We start from the raw sequence: 11,681 nt of genomic DNA on the forward strand, positions 1-11,681 counted from the left end.
GGGGGACTGGAGAAGGGCCATATAGAAAAGACCATCTTCACCAGATTAAACCATACACAGTGAAGCTGAGACAGGCATTAGACATGTATAATGTAACAAACTGAGCATAGAATCTTTGGCAACATTCCACTCAGAGCTGTAATTGTGACAATACCATGGAACTGTCAGAGCCTTCTTTGACAATCATTGATGATGCAACCTTAATTCCATATCAACTCAACAAAGGGATGGCAGAGAGCTATCAGTTCATTCCTCAAGTTGTACATTTATTATTTCAGAGAAAACAAATTAAAATTCACCAAGGAATTTTCTAAATTCCATTACAAGAAACATACTGCAATAAAAACATATTTAAAAGAGGATGTTGAGTTATGTGCAGTATATACAACCCTGAGATATGTTCATTAGAAAAGGTTACAGCAAAACATTTCAGATACAGAAATTCAGACATTTTATCCAATAACAAATGGCAATTACAATTCTATGGCTTACATGTCCTGTCTAAAAATAACAATCACTCCATGTTTGTAAATGATCCTCTACTTTTCAGAAATCTATAACAAACAGTATGAACAGATTGGTCTTTTCTGACCCATGATAAAAGCTGCAGTTACCAATGTGACGTAATGCAACAAAAATTTGTTTTTATGAATGGCTTTTTCATCCTAAGGTCTTAAACTATACAAGAAGATTCAAATGCAGCTTTCCCAGAGTATCAAATTACATAGCTTTTAAAACTTTAAAATGTCCAACTTGACCTCACTCACATCTTAACTAAAACCCTTAATGAACTAGGCAAAGAGCCCTCTATCAACTCTCCCAGTAAATCATAATTCTCTCAATGAGATTCAATATTGGACAGACATGGCAGTATAATCAAGTAATTTAAAGTGATTAAATTTACCCAGATAATGACTAACCTCTAAAAGGTCAAATGGAGCCCGAACATTAATCATCCTCAGGGAACTTGAACTTGGCATACACAATGAGCATAACCATTGACATGACAACACACAAAGATCCAACCACCAGGTAAGCGATGCCCAGGAACTGGTTCTTTCCACCCATCCAGGACACGTTGCTGAAGACCACCTTCTTCCTCCCACCGAAGCTCAACACGGGATAGTCTGGAGGAGGAGTGTGTTAAGGTCGAACAGGACATAGAGTGCCATTTGAGAGTGACCATACAACACATTAGACACCATTGGTAATATTTATATAGAAAGATTTATGCTTTCCCTCGCATATGCTTTCTCCAAGGCCGAAAAAATACCACGTCATGTCTGCCATTCTCCTCTGTTTGAATAGCAGAGTCCCACCCAACTGGTAAGACCAGTTGAGCTGAAATGCAGGTGTAAACCATTGAGCAACAAACTGTTGTAACACGAGACACTAGCCCCATGGGAGTGAAATACAACTCACTCCGAGCGGAGTAAAAAAAAGTATTATTACAGTTGCTTGCATTTAGCTGGAATAATAGCATCAACATGCAGTTTATGTTCTCATTTCCACTCACTCTGGTGAATGAGTGAGTGGAAATGCCAATTGGATTAGAATTAAATAAGCACTCATCAATTTACAGGAGTGGTCATTGAATTACGTAATATGACATTGTAATGCTTGAATCATCTGTCATTCCGTATGTAATTACAGAACTGCTCAGTTCTTCTGTCTTCAGGCAAAACAAACGCTTCATACGGACTTAAGCCTGCGCCCTTTCACACATGCCCACTGACTTATAGACATTTCCATAGACCTATACATATTGTAGTGAAAGATACTGTAGGCGATTTCAAGGGAGTAGTTCCCTGCAGGTAGGCCCCTGGCGTAGTCACCCTCTGTGATTCGTCGATACAGCTTCCTGAAGTCTGGCAGGGCAGCCCTTCTCATCCACACCAGGAAGTCCTGGTTCACGAAGCCGTTGTTGGATGGGTCAGAGGTGTCCAGCTCATAAGCCGGCTTGGACCAAAAGGATGGCTTCACAGTACCTACGTGAGGAAAGCAAATTGAAGTTGATGTAATGGCCAACTTCTAGGTTAGTGTAGAAAAAATGCAGGAAGGGAAGCGTTGCTAAGGTACACAGTAGCTGGTTTTTGTAAACAGAAGCTGCTAAGGTACACAATAGTTGGTTTTTGTAAACAGAAGGTGCGGAGGTACACAAGTCAGATTTTGGTAGATAGAAGGGGCTCTTTAGTAAAAGGGGTGAATTGTTTATCAAAAAGAAAGGAGGACCAAGGCACTCTTCATATAATGAATTATAAATGCCTTTATTAGTATAGCATGTTCAATAGAAGCTAAGTTGAAAAACTCCTAGGTCAGCGTGTTAAGACATGTGGATGTAGGGTACTATTGATTAGGCATCTCATGTTAGGATGTCACTGTATACATTAATGTCATGGTCTCTGGATGGAGCTCATTACCATTGAATGCGTTCTTTAGAGGCGTAACAGAGGGGTTCCTGTATTTGATGTTGTAGTCAGTCCACCATGCTATTCCTTTTCCATCAAAGGGAACAAGCTTCTTGGTACCGTTCACGATCTGATAGAGCTTAAAGGTGTCTAAAAAAAACAATGCAGAGATTTAATTACTGGACAACGTTGAACAGAATATTTACTCCAAGTGCAGTGTGGTAATAAAACAGTCTACTGGAGTTCTGATTAATGAATGATGGGCTTGTACCATTGAACATGCTGTTTGCTAATGCTCCACAGGGCACAATTGGATTTTGGTTGGCATCGTACTGATAGGGAGAGCATGCAGAAATAGGTGTCTGCAACAAAGAGGGCAAAACAGTTGGTGATAGGTCGTCAGTCACAACATTTGAGGCTGTTCATGGATCATTTGTCACACATTCACATCTCTTCCCACCTTAAAGTAGGCCAGATCCCCTGAGAGCTGGTACTCATCTTTTGAAGCCCCATATGAGCGTTGGCTCTGAAAGTAGTTGGACAGACCATAGTAGAAAAACACAGGACCCTGAAGAACAAAAAGTGAGTTAGAACCAGCTCTTTGCTACATGTAATGAGCAGACCTCACATTACTGTGATAACTTAAATAAGCGAAGGGGTACGAATTTCACGTTACCTCAAACAGATTGGAGAGGGAGAACTCCAGTTTGCACGTACAGTTCTTGTCGCTGGGGTTGGAGCACTTGTAGCAGTCTGAGGTGGTCTCTACTCCGGTGTAATCTTTCTGCGTTAACATGAAGCATTGCATTAAATATTGATCAGCAACGATTAACATAAAACCACAACTCACACCTCCATTATGTTGTGTGCCAGAAACCATCATCTTCATCCTGTGTGTCCGAATGAGCTTGTTAACAAGCTTGAACAGATCGCAAGAGTAAGATTCAAGGAGAAGATGCACACAAGTACCTAAAGAGTTACAGGCAATGTCTAATTTGAACTAGTAAAAGTCGAGCTACTCTGATGAAGTTCATAACTAAATTGAGAACATACAACTGGACAATATGACATTTTATGCAAATGGACAATAAATGGACATCATAAATCCTGAAACTAGGAGTCACTTTTGACCAGTGATGCCCTTGTCAGTCATACTCTTACCTCCAACACTGTGATGTTCTGTGAGGTGATGAAGAGGGCAACACCTATGCCAATGAATGCCAGGCCAATGAGCACAAACCCAGGGATTACGATACCAGCCGACAGCATGGGCTGCCAAGCAGGGAGTCTCTGCTGTGTGAAGGCTGTGTTGTCTGGCCGGTTGGCCGTTTCTAGCTCTTCTTTCATCATGATTCTGTTAGTAAGAAACAATAGGGAGGGACTTTATTTTTTTTAATTCAGGGAGCTGTGGCCCAGTAGATCAGGGCTGGGGTCAATTCGAATTGAAGGCAATAAATTCAGGAAGTGATTTAAGTGTAATATTCAAAAATATTTGAAATAAATACTATAGCTTCTACTCAGTTTATTGAGAAGTAATTGAACATAGATGCAGATCACATTGAATTGTTTTTGAAGTTTACTTCCTGAATTGACTACCTTCAATTTTAATTGACTTGAAACATGTAGGCCTCAGAGTTTCTCCTTGCAGGAATTCCTAAGGAAAAACCTAAATAATACTATGCAGTTGCACTGACATGATTAGGGCCCGGTGTTTCATGCAATCATGTGACAGATATTTAACTTTACTTAAAGCTTTTTTATCAAACTGTCCCAGCACCATTATAATCCAATTATGATAAACCCTAACCTTTGGCAAAATAAGTAAAACAACTGTAAAGTTAAAAAGGTAGACTCAGCCAAATGACCAATTGCCAGGAGCAGCACAGCAGAGGTTGGGCGCATTTGAGTGGTAAACTTAAAGTAGTCGACTGTAGACGGATGTCGAGGAGTAAAGTCAGGGGAGGCACATATTCACCTTCAGCAAGTCGGTTACCTTCTGCCGTTTGTAGGAAACGCCACTATGGCAGACATTGTAGTTGCCTTTGTTATTGCCGATGAAGTGGATACAGTCGGAATTCCACTTCTCCAACATGAAGCCGAACATGATCAACATGGTCCAAAGAATGAATATTCTGGGAAGGAAATTAGATACCAGCCCGAGCTCTAACATTCACAAGACTTGTTTTGTATTGGTCTTCCCAAAATATAACCAGTTAATGAGTGCATAGGCTACTAGAATGAGAACATAGGTGTTTTTTCAGCATATGCTCTGTTGTTGCCATTACTTCATGCCCTTGTACCTTATTGTGTTTGTGCAACATGGAATCGTAACAGATCGTGATTAAACAGAGTACAAAGATTCTTACTGTATGTTAATTGATTTCATGTCAGCTTCACTACAACCTCCAGTGTATTTCTTTAATTCTCAACCTTCATGTTGTTGTCAGTTTGCAGAATTTGAGTCAATCACATGAAGGACAACACACTCAATGTACAGAAAAAGATTACATGTTTACCACACCGCTCATGTGCGTGCGCCATCACACGCACGTTGATTTTGTCCACCCACACCAGACACGATCAGGACATGCAGATTGAATTATCAAAATTAACTCTGAACCAATTATATTAATTTGGGGACCGGTCGAAAATCATGAAACATTTTTGGCAATTTAGCCAGCAAGCTTGCTGTTGCTAGCTAATTTGTGCTGGGATATAAACATTGGGTTGTTATTGTACTTGAAATGCAAGTCCTTTACTCCGACAATTAAATAGACAGATAAAAGGGTAAACTGAGTTTGTTTCTAGTAATCTCTCCTCCTTCAGGCTTTCTTCTTCTGTGGGTTTTATGGCGGACTACAACCCAAATAAACTGTGTGCTGCGGCCACCAACTGGACGGGTTGAAAACCCAAAACAAGGTGAAAAGAAAATCCATGTTTCCCTTTACATAATCCACTCAAATAACAATAGCACTTTGACAACAAAACAACTCCCACTTCTTCCTTCTTTCAAATGTCCATATCTCCTTTCTCAGACTCTAGGGCCTGAGGGTGGTATGGCTTGAGACAATATTCCATGTAACTCCTCCGCCGAGAAATCTTTCAGGCCCAGGAACCACTCCGCCGCAGCCACAATTTCTATCCTCCTGGACCTTTTCTCCACCTTGGCAGTGCCCTTTAACCCCATAGCTATGAAGGCCTCCTTCTTAACCTTTAAAATGCCAGGGTCATGCTGGTGAAAGGCAACCCCTGCAGCGAAGGCCTATCCACCACCATGGACTCTTCAGGAGCACCATTAAAAACCTCAACCCTTTTAACAGCTGCTGCATATGAAATGCTCTGGACAGTCTGACTTTGCCTGACAAGGATAAAAGAGAATGAGGTGGCCAATCGAAAGATGTAGCTTCATGGTTCCCACCACAATTGCAATATGTCACATTTTCAACACATAATCTTTTCCACAACTTGGACATCTCGGCTTCTCCCTTCTGCAAACACTTGAAACATGACCAAAAGCTTTACAATGATCACACTGCATTGGTCTTGGGACAAATGCTCTGACTCTGTAGTTTATATACCAACTGCAAGTAGGGAGACTCAAAAAGAACAGAGACTTCCCTTTTTCACCATACGATTCAACTGAAGTGCATCAAGCACTCCAGGAATATTTTTAATCTCTTCAAAATTGACATCCCACGAGACGCCAGATATAGCCCCCTTGAAGGGTGCCTTGTTCCAAAGACACACACGACACTTCAAACGTATCAAAATAGTGTGAGATGCAACGCACATTCCTTCTGATCCGCAGAAGCACAAAAAAAAAAAAAATCAAAACAAGCCTCTTATAAATCATCACAGCCTTCGCTTTACCCAGCACTCTCTGCCCCATGTCTGGATAACTCAAATGGATTCTTCAAAATTGGTACTTTGCTCAGCTACTCATTAACAAACCATAATCCTACTAGATATGAAGGGTCACTTTCATCACTGTACAATATTTTTTTCTCAGTTTTCCATTATTTTGGACAATACTCCAATTCTCCTTGATTCTACAACCATTGGATTCAGAATCCACTTCATTGTCTGCTTCCGCAATATTTTCAGATTTGCAAATCTCCCATTGCGGTCTCTTTCAGGCTTCTTCTTCAGACTTTATATGGCGGTTGACAACAAACTTTAAAAAGGTGCATTACCACTACCAACCGGACTGGAGTGTGGACCTCAGTTCATCTTTCAATCACCCAAGCGGGTATATGCTCCTCAAAACCAATGAGAAGATTGGAGAGGCGGGACTTGCAGCGCGTCAAGCATCACAAATAGAACCACATTTATTTTAGTGCCTGGATACGCAGACGCCCTTTGACGCGTGCGAGCAGTGTAGGTGGAAAGATTAAATAACATGTACGTGTAAATGTATTTTTGTGACATGGGCGGTGTGGTCAGCATGTTAGACAATACATGTCAGTTCACATAAGTTACTGGGTAAACACTATGTCAAGCAGTCAAATACACTTGATTTTGACCCCAAGATATATCACTAGCCACTTTAAACAATGCTACCTAATATGTTTACATACCCTACATTATTCATCTCATATGTATACGTATATACTGTACTCTATATCATCTACTGCATCCTTATGTAATACATGTATCACTAGCCACTTTAACTATGCCACTTTGTTTACATACTCATATGTATATACTGTACTCGATACCATCTACTGTATCTTGCCTATGCTGCTCTGTACCATCACTCATTCATATATCTTTATGTACATATTCTTTATCCCCTTACACTGTGTATAAGAAATTAGTTTTGGAATTGTTAGTTAGATTACTTGTTGGTTATTACTACTGCATTGTCGGAACTAGAAGCACAAGCATTTCGCTACACTCGCATTAACATCTGCTAACCATGTGTATGTGACAAATAAAATTCGATTTGATTTGTTTGGGTTTCTTGCTCATTAAGGTCAGCCATGGGGGGGTGTATCTTGTCCGAGAGCCATGTTTCAGATAAGGAGAGAATATTGCAGTCGAGGGTGCCGTTGGTAGCAAACCAGTGATCTTAATAGCAATGGATTGGCCAGTAGACTGGAGGGGAGAGGTGGCCCGGTATTGCCTTCACCTTAATCTCACCAGGATCTCCCCCATCTCTTGCCTCTAATGCCTGCATTTCCTCTTGAGAAGCCCGAAACTTGGGTCGGAATTACACAAGGAGCCCAGGGCAGATGGGTCGAGGTTAAAGATGGAATTAAGGCAAATAACTGCTGACTTGATGTTCAAAAGGTTGTAAGAAATGGAAGCGGATACATTGTGAAAATAAAGTAAAAATAAACTACAAAAGAATCACAAAAATAGTAAAGTTGGGTTGGCGCTTGCAAAACGGTGGCCATCCAGTATGGCGCCATCTCTGCTTTTTGCTTCCAAAAAACCCAGAAGTTCGTCTCCCACAATTCTTTGGCTACGACTTCAAGTTGCAGTTGGTGAGGAGCAACTGCAGAAAACTCTAGTCAACTGCAGTCGAAAGTTCATGACCTTTGATCACATGGTTGTTGAGGTCATGCAGTTGCAAGTCGGATCCTTTTTATACCCATAATGCAAAACAAAAGGTGGTGACCAACGTTGGTTATGGTCTTGACAAAAGTGCTCAGCTCGAACGCTTCCATTGAGATGAGCGAGATGTAAGACTTCGCTCTCACACAGTATCTTCGCAGGTGCATGGGTTCATCTCCCGCTGGTAGCCAGGAAACCAAAACGTTGGAGAAGTTGAGCATTGTGCTTCAACGCTGTAAATGTTCAGCTGGCACCTAGCCAAACTCCGCTAGGCGAACCCAATGAGTGAGCTCACATACTCCCTTAAAATACCTTTGCTTGAAAAACAAGAAAAAAAAGTTGCAATGGTACTGCGTCCATCTTGAGATGTCGTAGCCACTTCATCAAAAGTCTGAATTAATCTAAGAATCAAGTTTTCGCAGAGATCTTAGTTGCATAATTTTAAATCTAACTAAGATGCTTGGTGCAGTATTTCTCAAGTGAAGATTTGCATGAAACGAGTCATCCTCGTTGAATGACAAACACTTCATTGAAGCATCCCTACTGTTGTCTAATGAAGAGGAGTAGACTTCAGCTACGAACTTTGGCTTGCCTCGAGAAAAAGTGGTGTGTGCACGAACAGCCCCCCAAAAACGCCCCAAAAAACCTGTTCATTACGGTTTCGGATTGGGATCCAGCGGCAGCCCGCCCATTAGGGGCCAGTGCCCCACTTGTGATTGGTAAAAAAGGTTCCATACATACACCGTTGAAGTCGAAAGTTTACATACAACTTAACCAAATACATTTAAACTCAGTTTCACAATTCCTGACATTTAATCCTTGTAAAAATTAACTGTCTTAGGTCAGTTCGGATCACCACTTTATTTTAAGAATGTGAAATGTCAGAATAATATTAGAGAACATGCTTCATTTATTATTTCTTTCAACACATTCCCAGTAGGGCAGAAGTTTACATACACTCAATTAGTATTTGGTAGCATTGCTGTGAAATTGTTTAACTTCGGTCAAACATTTCAGGTAGCCTTCCACAAGCTTCCCACAATAAGTTGGGGGAATTTTGGCCCATTCCTCTTGACAGAGCTGGTGTAACTCAGGTTTGTAGGCCTCCTTGCTCGCACATGCTTTTTCAGTTCTGCACACACATATTCTATAGGGTTGAGGTCAGGGCTTTGTGATGGCCACTCCAATACCTTGACTTTGTTGTCCTTAAGTCTTGGCTGATTTATTTAGATTTTCCCATGATGTCAAGCAAAGAGGCACTAATTGTGAAGGTTGGCCTTGAAATACATCCACAGGTACACATCCAATTGACTCAAATGATGTCAATTAGCCTATCTGAAACGTCTAAAGCCATGACATCAAAAAAAGCCAGGTAAATGTGTACATTTTCTTGTTAAAAAAATGGTTCAAAACAAGATGTTCAGTTATCACTCTGCTCCTCAGTGACAGCCAGGCAGCGCCTCCTCAAGGGCGCATAGGCCATGAGAACATTGCTTGGATTGCTTTGCCAGCTATTTGCTATGAGGGGGAACTGCACCAATGACATCGCAGAATTTCATAGCAGAAATTCTAACAGCACAAAGTAAAATGGACCATCTTGGGGTGCTCAAATGTTCAGTCAGAACTTCTGGGTCTACTTTAGTCTCCTCCTCCCAATGAGTCTCTCGCACCAGACGGCTTACTTCCTCACGTGAGACTAGATCCGCTATATCAGGTACAGATGGCGTATAAAGCAAATTGTAATAAGCTTGTAAATAAATAAATAATAAGTTATGAGAGCATGGTACCTGATAAACTGGACAACTACACCCAAAAAGAGTCACAGGACAGAGGGATCCACTACTAGCTATAACCTTCTCGTCACAGATCTGGGGGAGAAAAACAACATGGCCATTTGTCTCGTCCTCCCATGTTTTTCATCATCAGGTTCTACTGACAGGGCGACATGTGTACACTAAACAGCATCAAACCGGGTGTATTCTTTCAGAATGAAAGTTAACTGGCTAGTGCAACATGCTTTGTGACATTATGTTAGCTAACTATACCCAGTTAGATCATGTGTTTTCACTTATTGCATCTGCATGCTGCTTGTTGCATTTGCCCTGGTGCACTCGTTCGTTTGTGAGCTGGCTGCTCATTCGAGTTTCTAAACCCAGAGGCCGGAACATCTCAAACTTCCAGGAATGCTTGCAAAACAGACCAGGGTTTGAGAAGTCAATGAGAGAAGTGAACAATTCTTCTTTATTTAAATGTTCTCTAAAATCTAAAAAAAGGCACAACCTAGATTCGAGCCAATGTCTTAAGTAGTTGAACATGTTATTACTTTAACGACAGGAAAGTGACAAACTGACTGATTTGACAGCCTGCACATGCGCAGGTTTGGCGACCGTTAAGAACCATTGACAATGTTTATGCTAATGAGCTTAGCTAACCAACATTCTACTGGAGAAGCAGTTTATGCCCATCTTCCCACTGTACCATCTTTGGTATGATCTAATTTGTTCAAAACAGTGGCAGCATGTGCAGCAGTGGTGATTCGGTTTTTGACCTGCAAAAGTGAAACAGGTGTATTCATAATGGTTGTTTAAATACACAGATCACTTTATACATTTTCAAAGAAACTACAGGTAGTTAAAAAAATGTGCATCATAATTTGATCATGCTGCTTTAATGACAACTCCAACCACCTCTCACCCAGTGTATTCAGCCAATCAGTGGCCGCCACCAATGGGAAGCCTTTAGAAATTGATCGTGCTTACAAGACAACTGGGAAAAATAAAAAAAAAACGAGGTCAAATCATGACGTCAGTGATCTTCAAGTTGTTAAGTTAGAGCTTTAGAAAGAGGCACAAGTTCTCGATATGGAATTCCGAGTTGGATAACCATTTGGAGCTCGTTTCTCACCCTATTCTCATTCCAATTTGTCCTGAACACACTGAAGTTGGAAATGTAAGAGTTCCCAGTTGTTTTGAATGGGGCATGAACCACTATGCTGTTTACTTTCTCCATCACGTCATATCGCTGAGGCTACCTTTAAATACCAGTACAGCTTCTTTGATATTGGGTTTTATATAAATCCAAGTATGTTGATTTGCCTCAAACAGCTGATAAACATAACAATGCTCATTATTTCTATGTCAACTGTATTTTTGTTTTACTTCTAGTATGGAGAAATGGTGTATGGACAACTGAATGATTGCACTTATGAATACTAGTTGTCTTTTCAAAAGGGACGATTTGAGGTAAAATGAGAGCATTTCTTATTTTGTTAAATGAAATACAGGATAGTATTCCGAGTGTGGTATCACATTATTGACTAGCATTTGGCCAACAAGGCATTCTCCACTGGCAGAATTTAAGAATAGTTGTAATATTTCCGCGTGCCTGTCGCCTACGTTTATTCAAGAGACAATGAACCACCCCATTCTTCACTCTGATAAGTTGGAAAGTAAGTAACTGCAAACTAGCTTACTTACCCGTTTTAACGAAGAAGAAAATCTTTATCTTTGTTTCAGGAATATCCAAAATATGTAGCGTAAAGTCAATTGGAAATAAACAGGGCGCTGCCTACGGCTAACACCTTTACCTGACTGACGGTTCCTTCCCTTTTCCTTTCTCTTCCTGCATCAATGGTGTTCCTCAGTGACGTCATTTCAAATCAAACGTTATTGGTCACATACACATGGTTAGCAGAAGTTAATGCGAGTGTAGCGA

General features: G+C 40.7%; 1 protein-coding gene across 1 annotated transcript; it reads right to left on the reverse strand.

Moving 5' to 3' along the window:
- Nucleotides 1-245: 245 nt before the first annotated feature.
- Nucleotides 246-11,599, reverse strand: tmem30b (transmembrane protein 30B). Its single transcript, XM_064928613.1, has 8 exons — nucleotides 11,444-11,599; nucleotides 3,570-3,762; nucleotides 3,085-3,192; nucleotides 2,869-2,976; nucleotides 2,680-2,770; nucleotides 2,421-2,558; nucleotides 1,782-1,988; nucleotides 246-1,127 (listed from the first exon to the last, which is right to left on the reverse strand). Exons 2-8 carry the CDS (start codon nucleotides 3,756-3,758, stop codon nucleotides 949-951), a joined length of 1,020 nt encoding a protein of 339 aa, XP_064784685.1. The 5' UTR covers nucleotides 3,759-3,762; nucleotides 11,444-11,599; the 3' UTR covers nucleotides 246-948.
- Between the last annotated feature and the right edge of the window lie 82 nt (nucleotides 11,600-11,681).

The sequence above is a fragment of the Oncorhynchus masou genome, chromosome 21 (assembly GCF_036934945.1).
Source record: "Oncorhynchus masou masou isolate Uvic2021 chromosome 21, UVic_Omas_1.1, whole genome shotgun sequence".
NCBI classification, from domain to species: domain Eukaryota; kingdom Metazoa; phylum Chordata; class Actinopteri; order Salmoniformes; family Salmonidae; genus Oncorhynchus; species Oncorhynchus masou.

Coding starts and splice junctions, on each gene's coding strand:
- tmem30b (XM_064928613.1), bottom strand. CDS start 3,758: ATGATGAAAGAAGAGCTAGAAACGGCCAACCGGCCAGACAACACAGCC. Junction 1,989..2,420: donor TCTAAAGAACGCATTCAATG/GTAATGAGCTCC, acceptor TTCCTCACGTAG/GTACTGTGAAGCCATCCTTT. Junction 1,128..1,781: donor CTCCCTTGAAATCGCCTACA/GTATCTTTCACT, acceptor CTCCTCCTCCAG/ACTATCCCGTGTTGAGCTTC.